The sequence below is a fragment of the Gobio gobio genome (assembly GCF_949357685.1).
Source record: "Gobio gobio genome assembly, chromosome: 5".
NCBI classification, from domain to species: domain Eukaryota; kingdom Metazoa; phylum Chordata; class Actinopteri; order Cypriniformes; family Gobionidae; genus Gobio; species Gobio gobio.
This window is the reverse complement of record NC_137101.1, coordinates 40,586,938-40,603,730: the sequence shown is the minus strand read 5'-3', so window position 1 is coordinate 40,603,730 and position 16,793 is coordinate 40,586,938. Positions and strand designations below refer to the sequence as shown.

Genomic DNA, 16,793 nt, shown 5'->3' with positions numbered 1-16,793 from the left:
ACTTGAAATATGACCAAAATACTCAGTAAGAAAAGCATTTGTGGCGTTTGAATGAATGAATAAAGTATTTAAACACTGCTGGTGCTTTAAAAAGGGGGAGGAGAACGAAAGAAACTCTGGGTTTACCAAAGAAAACCTGCCTCTGACCAGGTTAGGTTCACAGAGTAAGTTACCCTGGTAACTGACTCTGAGTATAAGTTACCTCTCTTTCAGAAACGGGCTTGGCTTACCCTGCTTTCTCGGGTTTGACATACCTCCCATTCTGAAACAGAAAACCCAGAGTTTCCCTTATTTCAGGGTTAACCTACTCAGAGTTTTCACTTAACCTCCTTTCTGAAACGGGCCCCTGGTGGCTCTGTCATCAAACCTGATTACCCGTGTCAAGGTTTTGAAAATGCACAGAGACATAGTCGCTCGAAAATTTGCCCGCCCTGTATCCGCATCCCATAAGCTGCTTGTTGCCTCGTTGTGTGAACGAAACATCCCAGCCAGCAGGAGCAGACCAATGTAGGCCTGTAAGTCCACCCAGTCCACCTCTTTCCAGGACTCCCCAAACACACGTTTCCCCTCTAAATTGGTCATATTGACCAGTGTCTCTTTATTTTCCAGAGGAAAAAATAGCTCAAATGCTGACCTGATGTCATCCACGCGGGAACATGCGAATCTCGTTGGTCCAGGAGTCATTTTTATCACACATTCTGCTGATGCTCTCCCTGGTGTCTGAGTAGCTGTAGCTGCACTCCAGGTGATCTCACCATTTTTTGATATGTAAGTGACTCCAGCCGGAACGTCTTCCTCTGAGTCTTCTGCATCTGTGTCCATGTAGTCCTCGTCAAACTCTCTATTATCCTCTGGTTCAGAGTCAAATCCAACTCTGGCAGGTCTCCTTCATCCTCACTGGATTCCAGTAAAAGCTCAAGAGTTTGTGAGCTTTTACTGGAACTTCTGGAACACTAAACTTCTCTGCCATTGTGCTGCTTCAGAATGAACTGAAAATGCAACTGCCACTGCCTTAAACCTTATGTAGCATGCTCCAGACATGTTTTGTTTGTAAGCAACCACAAATCTTGCAGCAGTGTTTTGATCTGACTTTGAAGTGTGTGTGTGTGTGTGTGTGTGTGTGTGTGTGTGTGTGTGTGTGTGTGTGTGTGTGTGTGTGTGTGTGTGTGTGTGTGTGTGTGTGTGTGTGTGTGTGTGTGTGTGTGTGTGTGTGTGTGTGTGTGTGTGTGTGTGTGTGTGCGTGTGTGAGTATTTGCCACAATCAGAATGTTGTACAGACTCACCCCTTCATTTATGTGTATGTATGATCTATATTGGGTAGGATTTATTTTATTTTTTGGACAAAAAAAAAAGCTCTGAAATCTATTAAATTCCCTTTAATTCCTATGGGTGCCCATTTCTATTCCATTTTTCAACCACTTAACCTTGTAAAATAAAGTCAATTAATTTTTTTTTGTGATCAGGTGGCAAACTTAGAAAAAGTAGCCAAGCCTTGTACCGCTCCAATTAAGGGAAGTATTTTTAAAATTAAAGAGAAAAGATTTTGCCCACATTTGTTCCGAAGGTCCCTTTAGGGTTAAATGAGCTCTGTCGTGCTGTTTTCTCCTTCCAATTTGGCGTTGGGGGAATTTCTCACTTGAACTGAGTTAGTGGGTCCCTAGACATGAAAAATCACAGAGGTGCTCGTCTGCCATAGTGCCACGAATTATGTAATGGTCAAATCAAATAGGGCCGCCGATGGATGATGATGAAAATCCAACTTCTTTGTTTCTGAATGTATATACACATGTAATATCTCCATTTAGACTTATGGTATGTGGAATTAATTTCTGATATTGTTATGACCATATTGAGTGGTTTTTGACCTTAAAAGGTCATGGTCAAGGTCATTTTCCTATTCTGAAGACCTTGGCTGTTATTAGGAATACAAACCAGATGCAATAAGTCTAATTCTACTAAATCTGACATTTAACATTCATTGCTAATATTGTTTTTAACAAGGATCATCTTGTCATTGAAATGTCAACGTCAACATAATTTTTTTTAAATAGTCACTTTTTTATTGCATTATTTAATATATTTGTTTTCCACAATGATTTGTTTTAATTATAACAAGACATGAATAGAAGAAACATAACGATTATAAACATTTTAGTTAAATGTAAGGTGGCGAGTGGTGCTCAGTGCATGCTGGAGATGGCATTCTGTCTGTTTCAAAGTGTGTTTGTTGGTGAGAAACTTGAGGTTATCAATGATCATCCCAATCTCATGGAAAAAGAGCTCAAACACAGCACAGTACCAGCCAGGGCGATCCTGCACAACCCACTGGCCTATAGAGAAGCGCCGGTAGCTCAGGATGTGTGAACTCTAGCACCTTGATTTGTTCAAGATACTGTAAGATTATAAATGTATTAATATGTTTGAAATATATTGTGGTACAGTTTAAAGTAAAGCTTGACTACATTCTAACATGATCAAGTTAATCAGCCCATTGGTTGGAGACATTAAGTCTTTTGTCTTTATTCACTTCCTGACCATTTAGCATAACAAGCTCAGAGCACAATATCGTTTGGCTGATTGGGTTTAGGATTGGTGATACTCTGTCTGGGCTGGTTTCCCAAAACCTGTATCTTCCAGGCCAGTTCCTGTTCTCTTCATTGTAAGTAAAATGAGCACCATTTGTCTTTAATGGCTCTTGGAGCCCCCGAGTGATTGAATTTTCATCTATGCATTTGAATGACACTGTTATGCTGATTGAATCTGGACGGGTGACACCGTTATGGTGTCTGTTATGGTCTGAGGTGTGTCCTTTTACCTATACAATTACCTACACAACATATGCATTCCTTTGTTTGAATGTCTCCTCCCCTGCTGTATAATCCCTCCCCCTAAAATGTAGATAAAATACAATGTACAACTTCTTTAGTTAGACTGTTTTCGGATGACCTGCAGCACAGAGAGTTCTCATTAAAAGAATAACTTCTGTTTGAACGCGATCCCGAGGTCTCCTGGTTTTCACTTCTGAGTTTCCTACACTTTAGAAGATAAAAGTTCACAACAATACCATGAGACATGACGAAGGTAGTTTATGCAGTCACATTCTGCAAAGATTGGCATAGAATCCTCTATAGTAGCCACGTGCAGGTTCCAGTTTCCTTCTCTTTCGGACACGAGGCAGAGCTCTGACTTCGCTTCACACTCCTTCTCAAACTCCAGAAAGTCCTGATTCAACTTCTGCACTTGTTCAATCAAGGCCTCAAACTGCTCTGGGCAACGTTGATTTGCAACCAGTGGAGTGTGCAGTGTCCTTGTGTAGCCAGAACATCTCCGACTGGAGTGACCTGGTCACATCCTCCACAATCAGCATCCCAGTGAGAGCCTGGACATAATGACTACCATTTAACACTGACTCTATCACACCAGGTCCAAACACTTCACACTCCACCAATGCATTATTCAGGCCAGAACCTCTAAGCAGTTTTCCCTCACATTTGAGTAGAACACGGGTCCAATGGAAAGGACCCATGCAAAGGAACAGATCCTTGAACTGTTCTGTCTCATGCAGGTAAATATCTACACACAGGGCAAACACGCTTTCATCACACCAAATTGCCATTGATGACTGATTCAGTTGTCTGCGAACACTTTGGAAGTTGGTGAGGCAATGTCTGGCGGTGGCACGCTCAGTAATGGGTCTTGGTATTACAGGGAGGAAGCCAACACGCATTATCGGCACCACAGCAGATGAGACAAGTGTGTGCACAGCGACCCATATCAGAGGGTCTCCTGCTGATGCACCGCAGCGGATCAGACTGATCAAGAATTCTCGTTTTACAGATACACTTTTGGCAGTTGCAACATCAAGTAATGTTGCTTGCTTGTTTTCAGGATGCAGCAGCATGTCTGGTGGCAGGGCAGGTCGAACCACTGGCTTGCATGGTGAGGTACCTCTTGGCATGGCAGCTTTGTCCGCAATATTGGATCAGCATGGCTTAATCTAGCACTGGTTCTAAAGAGCTTGTGCTTGGGGACCTTGAACAGAGCTGTTAAGTATGTTAGAAGAGGCGACAGGCATCATTGTTGTCTCCTATGATGCTTTCAAGTCAGTACTGTCACAGAAGCTGTCTTGCAGACCAAAATCAACGCCCAGGAGCACTTCTCTCAACTTGGTGCCTGCCTCTCTCATTATGTCCTGATTCTTCAGCTTGATGGCCAGGTCAGTAGCGTGTTAGATGAGAAAAAAATGTCTGATTCATTCATCCTACTGTTGGGAGCGAATGTGACCAATTCTCCGCAGTGATTAATGATCAGCTGTTTCATATCACGGGTCTGGAAGGTACTTGTAAGCACTTTGCCTTCTTCCAACAGGCTCAATGCAAACTCCACAATATCAGATCTGCAATTTGTGTGAAAACTACATCTTGGTTATGCTTTGCTGCAACAATGAGTTTCTTCACACTATCATACTCACAAATTCTGTACTTGTCACAACATTTCTTGTGTTCCATATATCCACATATAACAGGGCAATGTTCTTGCATCCTTGTCAGATCTTGGAGGTGCACAAGGTGTTACACTTCTCTGTAAGGTTGTCATGAATTTAACACTTGTAGAAGCCTCATCTTCTGTCTCACACACCTTAGATTCTTCAATTATTTTCTTCTCAATAGATGTCAGTTTGCGAGAATGGGTGTATGACTTGTAGCCTTTGTTGGTATTATGGTAAACAAACATGCTATTAGGGCTGTAATCAACCAAAGAAAATCTTGGTCCACTGAAGTCCTGAAATTTTAGACTAAAAATGACGTTAGGAAAAAAACCCTTTAAATTAATTAGTTGTGCACTGTGCGCAGTACTTGGTAGCCTTGTTGTCTGCCTAAATGAATTATAAATAAACATAAAAAACTAGTAGGCTATTGGCAGTATATTAAATCGTTTTTGAGCTGATTATTTTGCACTGAAATAAGTCTGACACACGAGTCTGTCGGCTCTGACAGCGTTGCATCACGTGCACCTGTGCAATATCATAGCCTATGACTTCCGAAAATATAGTACTATGTTGTCAACTAGTGATATCATCACAAGAACTTTTGAGGAATATGCAACATAATTTAGACAATTGTTTTTGTCATATGTATTATAATAACTGACGGACACTATCATTTCAGCCGCTCTGTGCAGCTCGAACAGGAGCTCAGCTCAGCTTCGCGGCTGAGACATGAATAGACTATTAACTTAACGCTTTTACTCTTAAACACAAAAGGCACGTCCACTTTAATAAAAAAAAGAATATTTATTAAACAAGCCAGATCAAGAGGAGAAAAAACGCTCTCACAGTTAAATAAATAATATACAGCAAACTAGCCTACCGGGACTTCAATCTGTCTCTCTTTTCCAGTGGGTTGGGCTAATCCAAAATAAGTGAAAACAAGGGGGGGGGGGGGTTCTGAAGACAGACTGTTACCTGTGAAACAGGGGTGCTCTAAAACACCCCCATTAGCAATAAGTGCTTTCCACCTGATGAAATGAACACGGCAAATCTGACAGTACAGATCCACTTTTGCAGCACGACTGAAGCGTGGAGTTGTGACGCTTCCCCTCATGTGTATGTTGATGGGCGTTCCTCAAGTTTACTGCTATGGGCGTGCGTTTGAGCCAGCGGGGAATGAAAAACAAAGGACCAGCGAGAGACTTGCGCACGCGGCACGCCCATAGCGGTAAACTTGAGGAACGCCAATCAACATGAAGGGAAGCGTCACAACACCACGCTTCAGTCGTGCCGCAAAAGTGGATCTGTACTGTCATTAAATGAACGCGGCGTGGCAAAACTAATGAAATGAACGCGGCAAAAAATCGACCAATCAGATTTTTGGTCAAGCCAGAACATATCGACTAAAAATCAACTATTCGACTGGGAGATTACAGCCCCACATGCTATTATAATTATCCTCATCATCACAAATCAGAGTTTTGATACGATTTGTAACCACATCATTACGAATTTTAGCGGCTTGTTTGATTCTCTCACGTCCTGTCATTTCACTTGTTACAGGCAATTTATTATCTTCTTAACAGATGTTAAAATACAAGAAAATGCAAACCTTGTCTTCTTTTTTCTGTGAACTCTGTAAAATACAAGAAAAGTCAAACTTTGTTGTCTTTTTTTCTTTTAACTCTGTCCAGTGCTGTACAAATACAGAGTATAAGGGCAGACTGTAAATTTGAGTTAGTTCTCATGTACATCTGTAATGCTCACTGTTGATCAATTGGTGCAATGCTCAATAGTGAGATGAAAACTTTAGGAACCTTGGAAATCTTTTGATACTCCTGGTAAAATACAAGAAAAGTTCAATCTTGTGTCATCTTATTTTCTGTCTAGTGTTGTACAAATGTACAGTATAAGGGCAGACTGTAAATTTGAGTTAGTTTGCATGTACATGTCTTTTGAGATACTTCGGAATAGGAAAACGACCTTGACCATGCCCTTTCAAGGTCAAAATCACCCAATATGGTCATATCAATGGCATAAATGAATTCCACATACCATAATTAGTCAAAATAGAGGTGTTACATGTTTATAAACATTCAGAAACAAAGTAGTTGGGTTTTCATCATCATCCGATGGCGGCCATATTTTATTTCACCATTACGTAATTCATGGCACAATGGCAGAGCACCTAATTTTTTCATGTCTAGGGACCCACTAACTCAGTTCAAGTGAGAAATTTCCCAACACCAAATTCTGAACAGGTCTACGGGCCAGGTCCAGGATTACTACAAAAACAAATTAAAATAGATTAACTTAAAGATGCAAAATGCAATTTTTTTTAATCAATTTTGGATATACATTCCTATATACTGAAAACTTGACTTCCTCCTTAACTACTGTTCGGACGCTCTTGCTTACTGCTCCACGCTTTGCTCTATCGCTTTTATATTTTTTCTCCTAATTTTAACTTCAGCAAATCAGCGCAGAGCTCAAACGACAAAGCTTGACATCATTGATAAAATTAGAAACTCTGAAGACTGGAAGATTACTACAAAAAAGCTGAATTTTTTACCAGCCTCCCACTGCCATCAGCTTACATTCCGGAGAAGGGAAAACACAGCTGCCTACATTCAAAAGGATAAGAAAATGCCTCTTCTAGTTCAAGAATCAACTTGCTGCACAAATTGCCACAGACTTTTTACAAAGGATTGCAGTTTTTGAAACAAAGTTACTTGCAGAACACTCAGCAGAGCTTCGTCACACCCTCAGCATACAGCCAGTGAGTCCCGTGAATCTAATGCTCATCAACGGGCCATAATGAGTGTAGAGAAACAAGCTGTAACTGATTAACACGCTAATCAATGGCACAAACGGGGCAAGGCCTAAAAGCTCTTGAGACATCAGATTGTTACGAGCATCACATATCGCCGCAGTAGCATGCTCCACCCCAGACACAAGGATTGCAAACACTGGTTTCCTACTACCGCCTATACATCTTGAAAACAGATTTGAAGTTTTCCTATAGCTTTCCTATAGCTCAAACAGTAGAGCATGGCACTCGCAACGCCATGGTCATGGGTTCGATTCCCAGGGAAAGCAAGAATTGACTAGAATTGACTAAATGTAAAATGTGTACCTTGAATGCAATGTAAGTCGCTTTGGATAAAAGCGTCTGCCAAAATGCATAAATGTAAATGTAAGTATTAATGAATGTGGGTGACGAATCCCCAAACGTGATGAATGTGATCGAACACAGATCGAATCAGCCCAAGGTCGAGCAGACAGCGGCACTCAGCTCAGAGCGCAGCCGAGCCAACAACTCTGATAGTGGGTGACTACATGATTAGAAACATTAGCAGTACGGATACAACTACGTGTTGCCTTCCACAAGCAACAGTTTCTGATGTAAACAGCGAACTTCAGAACATTCTGATGAAACATAAGACTGCAAATCGACTTATCATTCATGTGGGGAAGACCGATATTCAGAAAGAGCAGTCAGAACTCCTTAAGAGGGATTTCAATTAACTTTGTGAAACACTTAGAAGACTGAAAGTTCAGACGTTCATCAGTGGACAACTTCAAGCAAGGGGAACAAATATAGGCTCTCACGGTTGCTTGGCTGCAAAAAACCTGCAACATAAAAGGAGTGAACTTCATCGACAACTTCAATCTTTTCTGGAGTCAGAGGCAAGTATTTATATCAAACGGCCTGAATTTGGTGCAAGAGTGCTAAAGGACAATATTTACGTCTCCCTCCATCATCCTTCACTTCCTGTTCTCATACAGGGCAGACGTGCCTTCTATCTACTCCCAGTCTGCTTTAGCGCTTGCTCTCTTTTTTGTCTTTTTTTCTTGACCCCCTGCTTGCTGAACTCCTGAAAATACTGAAAATGGAATTAATTAACTGGTCACTCAGCGCGATTACCCCGTTGGTAGAGGAAACTCAAAGTTCTTAACTGGAGTATGCGTTGCCAGAGAGGGCAGGAAACAGTGGAGGCTGGTGGCTGGTGTGAGGCCTTCTTCCGCTGAGTCTTCATCATGGTTGGATCGTTATGTCGGGTATCACTGGGTAGAAATGGGAGCGAAGACTCAAATGCAGGAAGAGTAGATTTATTGTAAATAATAAAAATAAGACAAAACAAAACCCACAAGGGGAAAAAACAAACTAAACAAGGACACAATACCAGGGTCAGGAAACATAAGCAGGTCAAAGAACAGGAAACATCAAACAGGGAGCGGAAGACATCAGACAATGATTCAACACAGTACTGTAGACACAAGGAGACAGTAGCTGTGTCCAAAAGTGAAGGGTACGCACTACGTAGGCCGAACCGAGGGACAGGATTGGCAGGTCTGCACAACAAAACCCCTACAGTTACTAATCAAAAGTAGCGGAATCACGGCCAAAATGTGCCAAAATGCGGGGGCGGCCGTTAGAAATATTGCTCAAGTAAAGACAACATAAACCTGTTGACTATAGGCCACAAACAATCCACAGCAACAGTAAATGCAGCCCAATTCCAGACTTGGCAACATTGAACTGAGCGTCGTTAAATGGGCTATAGCTTTGCTGCGTTCCAGATAGTTTTTATTATGCCCTTCACTTGCTAACTTACCTTCGTCTCGTTCATTCGGATGTGCATCATTGCTTACGTTTCATGAGTGCCCACTACTAGCGGAACATTTGCAATGGACTGAACTGGAACGTCCTAAGCCCTTGATCACTTGGAATCCACTATGGAGTTGATTTATTATTTGTTTCTTTCCTTTACGAAATTGTTTAATGCAGCATTCTATATGTGTGTTTGGGTTGTTTTAAATGTTTTTAAAAATAATAAAAATATCATAGAGTTGTTTGTGGTGGGGTAAATTAAACGCGATATGCTTTGACGTCACATTCGTGTTGCACTGTGGTATATGAAGTTGCCTGAAGTGTACATATGAAGTAGACTCGCTCCCTCTGTCAAAATCAAGGGAGCGAGGGTCTTACCATATAAACTTCCCTCGTCCACTTCACGAAGTGGAACGCACTTCAAAATGGTTGCGGGGATTCCCCCAAGGGGAAGTGCTTAGGGAAGTTCGCAAGTGTGTGTCTAAAATTGGAGTGGAACGCAGAACAGGTGCGTGACAACTGACAGCGGACGTTCGTGTGGAGATTTTTAAAAAGAGAAATGGAGCAAAAAAATGTTTTTTTTCCTTTTTTTTATTAGATTTTATTGGATTTTGACATGCTTCAAAGCCTACAACAATGGGAGACCAGACCTTATGTGAAATGTAACTGTTACAATATATTTTCATATTTATATATTTACGTCCAAGTCTTTATTTAAGTACTTATTTTTATTCAACTCACATCATCTCAGATGCATTGTACTTTTAATGACAAGGCAGTCGTCAACTGATTCAGCCCCGCAAACCTACGGACAGTGGAAATATGCACTCATCACAGATGAAGATGATGTCCCGCTGGCACAGGCCTTACCAGGGTCTCTATAGTGCAGCCCATCCCGGTCCAGCTCCACCACCAGCGTCTCCCGCTCAGCTCAATGAAAGTGTACAAATGTTTTCTTCTGTTTTAGCTGTTAATTTAAATTTCTGTTGTTTCTGATGTTAAACTTAAGTTATATTGTAGGCCTATAAATAGTTGTAAAAAGTACTTTAAGTAATGTATAGACCAATTTATTTTCATTTACACATTTTAATTTACATGACAAGAAAATGTATGTATAGACGAATTTGTTTAATGTACAAATTATAACTTGCATTACAAAAATAAACAATGTACAGAACAACTACTTCTCTTTTATTTAGCCTACACATTTCAAGTTACATAATGAAAATGAACAATAGATAGCAATTACTTTGTTACATTTACAAATAACTTGCATTACAAAAAAAATATATATATATATATATATAGAAAAATTGTTCTGTGCATCCCGGCCACGAGTTAAGAGAGAATTACATTCAGCCTTTGGAGGAGACTTTCGTTAATGGACCGCCGTCAGTGAGCGACAGGCATAGGTACATACATGCATACATACACACGCACACATTCATTAATTCGTTCATTCATATTAAATACTTTACATGTATTACATACATCTTCCATGTCTTACACAAGCCAGGAAGCATTCCCTCACTCCCTGTTTCTTACTGAGCAATATGAGGACACCAATTGAGGCAGTCTAGCATGGGTGGTTCAGTGGTAGAATTCTCGCCTGCCACGCGATCTGATTTCCGGTTTTGATTCTGATTTTAAATTTCTATGTAACTCATGCTAATCGACATTACTGATGGTGATTATAAGCTCAAGGGCAATAACGGCCAGCCGCGGATAGCTGTAATGCAGTGCCAGACAATAAAATTTAGGCATTCAAGCTGCTGGCCAAAGAGCGAAAATGATGTCACAGCCAATTCGATTTTTTCACACTTTTTTTCATTTTTTATTATTATTATTTAAAAAAAATAATGCATTACATCCAAAAAGATACTATTCTTAGGGACTTCCTCTATTCTATCTGTTTTCTATCATACCCTGTGGATGTTTGTGATTATGTAAGACGCACACAAATGCACCAGAGTTCAATTTATGGGATCATCCCTTGTGCCCTAAGAATAGTATGTACGACCCCAAATCAGAAAAAGTTGGGACAGTATGGAAAACGCAAAAAAAAAAAGAAAAGAAGTGATTTCTAAATTTACTTTGACTTGTATTTCATTGAAGACAATATGAACACAAAATATTTCATGTTTTGTCTGGTCAACTTCATGTAATTTGTAAATATGCATCCTTTCCTGTCATTCAGACCTGCAACACATTTAAAAAAAAGTTGGGACAGTAAAGCATTTACCACTTTGTAATGTTGCCATTCCTTTTCACAACACTTAAAAGACGTTTAGGGACTGAAGACACCAAGTGATGAAGTGTTTCAGGTGTAATTTTGCCCCATTCTTCCTTCAAACAAGTCTTAAGGTGAGCAACAGTACGGGGTCTTCGTTGTCACATTTTGCGCTTCAAAATTGCCGATCCTCGGCCCATCTTTGCTCCTAAAGGATTAGACCTTTCTTGGATGCTGCTTTTGTACCAAATCATAATTATAATCACCTGTTGACATCACCTGTTTCAAATCACATCATTGTTTAACCGTTTTACCTCATTACTAGCCCTAAATTGCTCCTGTCCCAACTTTTTTTTTAAATGTGTTGCAGGTCTGAATGACAGGAAAGGATGCATATTTACAAATGACATGAAGTTGACCAGACAAAACATGAAATATTTTGTTTTCATATCGTCTTCAATGAAATACAAGTCAAAGTAAATTTAGAAATCACTTTTTTTTTTTTTTTTTTTGCGTTTTCCATACTGTTCCAACTTTTTATGATTTGGGGTTGTAATATCAGTACACTCTAAAAAAAAGAATTTTGAGCTAAATTTGAAAAAAATTTCAGCTGCTTGCATTGCTAAACATTTTTTGGTTGTCTTGACAATATTTTTTAAGTTCGAAAGACTACCTGTTCTCATTAGATGAACAAAAGTATTTAAATAGATTTTAACTAAAGCAAATTATTTGAGTTAACTTAAAAATTGGAATGCGATAAGTTGCATTTATTATTTTTTAAGTTAGCTCAACATTTTTGCAGTGTATAATATGTAATATCACAATGCAAAAGTTATTTATAAATCAAGACTGATGCTCTGTTGCATTCAAACATTTATAAAAAAAAAATGACCTATTGAACATATTATTCACATTGAAAAGCTAACTAGTGTTTGAAGATGAAATCAAGTGAAACAAGTTTTTTACTTAAAATCAATGTTTTATTTCATCTACTCAAACGTGCCAAAAACAAGTGAGTGAGTGCTAAAACAAGAATAAACAAAAACGGGAAAAAACAAGTATAACTAAGGAAATTATAGCAGATGCAAAGCAATGTGATGGGGCTTGGTAGAAGGTGAACTATAGGGACTAAAACGAGTACAGTTCCTACCCAAGATAAAAAGAACAAGATCAATTAGATATTTGCCACTCCTGGAAACCCTGTGTGAATATGTTTGCTGTTTGGGCCCTGCTTTAACGGCACATTCTTCCCTGAGGTTGAGGGTCCGGGAGTTTTCTCTTCTTTTTAGCTTTGTCCTCCACTCTGCGCTTTGTTAATTGCAGTTCACGCTGAAAGAAGTCAGTTTGAGCAAACTCTTCAAAGGTCATTCTACGATTTGTCAGTCCCTCTGCAGAATAGTCTTTAAACACCTTTGTGGAGCAGAAGTGATATCTAACATGCCCTTGTTGATAAAAGTGATGAACTGGTAGCGGGATTTTGGCTGCCCACACGCAAGACAATTTTTCGTCTGTCTGGGTTTTTGTTGCTGCTGCTGTTGCTGCCCCTGCTGATGTAGAAATATGTCCTGTACAATTTTCTGTACATTCTCATGTGTTAGTGGCTTTTCAGATGCTGGCTGTAGGATTGGATCTGCTGGATTCACAATAGCTGGTGGCAGTTCTACAACTGGGACATGGACAGTCTCACCTCCCTCAGTTAAATTTTGCTACAGTTTTTGTGTCTCCAAAAGTTTTTCTGGACTAGTGTTCAGTGATGAACTTGTTCACCTGTTTAGCCAGGTGTTTTATGTACTGTGTTAGATGGTATTTGGTTGTGGGGTGAAGCAGACTGTTTGGATCTGTGGCAGACCGATGGACCATAGAAGCATAGTCTTGATCGACAAGCTTGACCATGTCTTTCTGTCCATGGTAATTGTCTAGGAGTCTGTCGATATCCTCCTTCATTGGTGATGTCCAGTGTTTGTGGTCCAAGACGAACACTCGTCCACCAGTTTAGATTGGTCCAGTGCGGGCACTCCTTGGTGAGGACTTCAAAGGCAGGGGTGGGGTGTTTGAGGTTTCTGGAAAAAAGAAAAACAATTTCAATTTATTTTAATTTTATTTTACTTGTATATTTACTGAGCTGATGTTGGCAAGTAAAAAACTTAATTTACAATTATATTTAAAAAGTGAATCCTAGAAATTGGTATTAACTTACCCATTTTAACTGGAGGTTCCATGCTTCCTTGAGACAACACCTGTACCTTATGGATTGCAGCAGGTTTTATTTGGGGGAACTGGGACAAAGGCACAGCAGTGGGTGGTGCCGTTCTTGTGGATGGTGTTGGGCCAGGAGGGAAAGGCACAAGAACAGACAAATCATCTTTCTTTTGCACCCTATGTTTGTTCCAATCATCTCTTTATCAGTTACTCTAAGCAGAGTTTAGCTCAGCTATCAATAATGGATCGAACACAGGTGGGAGGATTACATCTGGCTGCTTAAGGTCCAGAAGTCTTTGGTAATTCCACCGTGCCACCCCTGTCATGCCCTGGGCCTGGAACAATTCGCAGGACACATGAGTTCCAGTTATCCACTGGGCCTGGTGGACATGATACCCCTCCTGCTGTGAGGTCCCTCTGGCTGGAATCCAAATGGGGACTTTTGCACCTTCACCAGGAACATGATTAAGCTGCAGAGTTCCCCCACACCTGTACAGGATTCCCTCTGTGACCTCAGGGTCACTGAGGCACCCACGGAGAATGAGCACCCTTTGGATACGCCATGTCTTCAGCATGGATGGTTTGAAGAGTGGCAAGTTGTTTGGGTCTGTGGTCAGGTGGAAATGTCGAAGAACTTTCTCCACTCTGTCGACCAGTTCTGTTGACTGTGGATTTCTGGTCCTACAGTGCTCTCTGGTGTGCTGCTTTGTAGGATTTGGTGGCTGAATTCCACAGAACTGATTAGCTTCCCTGAGCTTCTGCAGGTCTTCCTGATCCACCACAGAAAAGGCAGTGGAGAGGAGCTGACAGAAGGAGCTGTAGAGGGGATGATGCTCTGAAGTGCATTCCCGTGTGAAACACCTCATACAGTAAAACAAATCCAACTTGACCACAATGTTGGAGTTGTATTGTGTACGGGATGCACAAGTGTTCTCCAGAGGCCCAGTGGTGGCCTCAGCAATGATGGATTGTGTGGTACTCCAGGCATCCCAGTTGAGGTACTCTCCGTGGTGAAGTTCAGGGATTCTGAATGGAGCACAGCAATCCCTGAGCACAAGTAGGAGGAACTGATTAGAATTACAAAAAAATACTTGCACATATTTCAAAAAGATGCAGATATTTCTCACCTGTCTACCCAGTGATAATTGGCCTTCTTCAGCCCTGCATCACTGTACCTCTTTGCTAACCCCTGGTACATGGGACTTCTCTCTTTCAGACTGCACCATCAGCTCGTTCACCTGGTTTGCCATGTCTGACGGTGACTTGCCAGTGCTCCTCAGCTCATGAAGCACAGACTTGCAGATGGCCTTCTTGTAAGTTAGGAATGCTGGCAGAATGTTTGTGAACCGCTTTGGCAGTTTCTCTGTCCACTGAGGACTGTCAGCAAGATCTTCTTGCACATCCTGCAGCGGAGGCGTGAAGCAAAGATGTAGTATTGTCCACTGGTGCCAACAATCACTCGAGGCCTACCCACACCTGCTGAGACTATATCTGGCTTTAGACAACCATGAAGACATGGGTACATAATTATTTCTCAGTCTGACCATGATTTAATTTTCTGGTTTCCAAATAAAAAATGGATGGAGCTGAAAGAAATTGCGGGATGGGAGCGCTGACACAGTGTCAACGAGTTCCGGCTGTGGTGGGAGACGCCATAATGAAAGGGCATTTCCTTGCTTGAGCATATGGTGGGATCCAGGCCACAGTCCCAGAGATTGTAGCTCTGTCTTTATCCACACTGAAAAAACTGTTCAGCTTGAATTGAATTGACTTTGAGAAATATTTCTGGTACACATTCATTTTTGGTTGGTTAATTGAATTCTGTATTCATACCAGTATTGGATGAGCAACATTTATTTGACATGCAAATAAGTGTGTGGTTATTTACAACGGTGCACCTATAGGTTTTTTGTGAGATCTAACTTTTGTATATCTTTCATATAAGATATATTGATTGTATTATTGTGAATGTTGTTCATTTTATTGATTGTATTTTTTTTTGTAATTTTTCTTATTGAGTGTTTACAGTAAATGTACTTTCGGTAACACTTTATTTTGATAGTCCACTACTAACTATAAGTAACTTTGCAACTACATGTCAACTAACTGACATTAGAGTATTTGTAGACTGTCTGATTAATATTTACTAAAACTTTATTTTGTTGGTCCCCTAACAGACATTCTACTGACTATAAGTAACTTGGCAACTACAATTCAGCTTATTCTACTAACCTGAACCCTAACACCTAACCATAACCTACCAGTCTACTGACAGTCAACTAATACTCTAATGACAGTTAGTTGACATGTAGGTGCAAAGTTACTTATAGTTAGTAGAATGTTTAATGTGGACTATCAAAATAAAGTGTAACCGTACTTTCTTATTATCTTTACTATTTAAATAGTAAACAGTCGGCTGATATCAAAAGAAGTCCTGATTCATTTTATCTGTACATATCTTTAATTACGATTATCTCAGGCTCCCTAGTCGAACCTAGTGGTCCACAAAAATAACCTACCTACTGCAATCAGGTGTTACAGGTGTTACACACTCTCTTGGAGGCAGAATTTTACTCAACCATTAGAGCTGGGTCAAACACTGCAGGGAGGATGACACCTGGCTGCTTCAGGTCCACCAGCCGTTGATAGTTCCACCGTGCCACCCCTGTCATGCCCTGGGCCCGGAACAATTCAGTGGAGACATGAGTCCCTGTGATCCACTGGGTCTGGTGGAAGTGGTACCCCTCCTGCTGAGACGTACCTCTGACAGGGATCCAGATGGGGACTTTGGCGCCTTCACCAGGTATGTGGTTTAGCTGAAGAGTCCCACCATACCGGTACATTATGCCCTCGAAGAGTTCAGGGTCACTGAGGCAACCGCGGAGAATGTGCACTCTCTGTAAGCGCCACGTCTTCAGCATGGAGGGCTTGAAAAGTGGGACATTTTTGGGGTCCATGAGCAGGTGAAGATGCTTCAGGACTTTCTCCACTCTGTCCAACAGCTCTGTGGGTTGCGGTATTTTGGTCCTGCAGTGCTCCCGAATGTGCTGTTTGGTGGGATTGGCTGGATGGATACCACAGAACCTATAGGCATCCTGGAGCTTCTTTAGGTCCTCCTGGTCCACCACAGAGAACGCTGCAGAGAGGAGCTGGCAGAAAGTGCTGAACAGAGGGTGATGCTCAGAGGTGCACTCCCGTGAAAAACGTCTCAGGCAGTGGAACAAGTCCAGCTTCACCACGATGTTCACCAGGTGTTCTCC

At 41.0% G+C, this 16,793-nt stretch overlaps 2 protein-coding genes across 2 annotated transcripts in view; one reads left to right on the top strand and one right to left on the bottom strand.

Annotated features, from left to right (window-relative positions):
• Nucleotides 1-16,793, top strand: part of LOC307126511 (uncharacterized protein) — a 965,522-nt gene that overhangs the window by 302,594 nt on the left and 646,135 nt on the right. The gene's annotated exons all lie outside the window — the stretch shown is intronic.
• LOC307126479 (uncharacterized protein) lies at nucleotides 12,300-15,295 on the bottom strand. The gene is made up of 3 exons (XM_079816996.1): nucleotides 14,661-15,295; nucleotides 13,532-14,580; nucleotides 12,300-13,394 (listed from the first exon to the last, which is right to left on the bottom strand). The coding sequence occupies exons 1-2, from the start codon at nucleotides 14,729-14,731 to the stop codon at nucleotides 13,746-13,748; spliced, it is 906 nt and encodes a 301-aa protein (XP_079673122.1). The 5' UTR covers nucleotides 14,732-15,295; the 3' UTR covers nucleotides 12,300-13,394; nucleotides 13,532-13,745.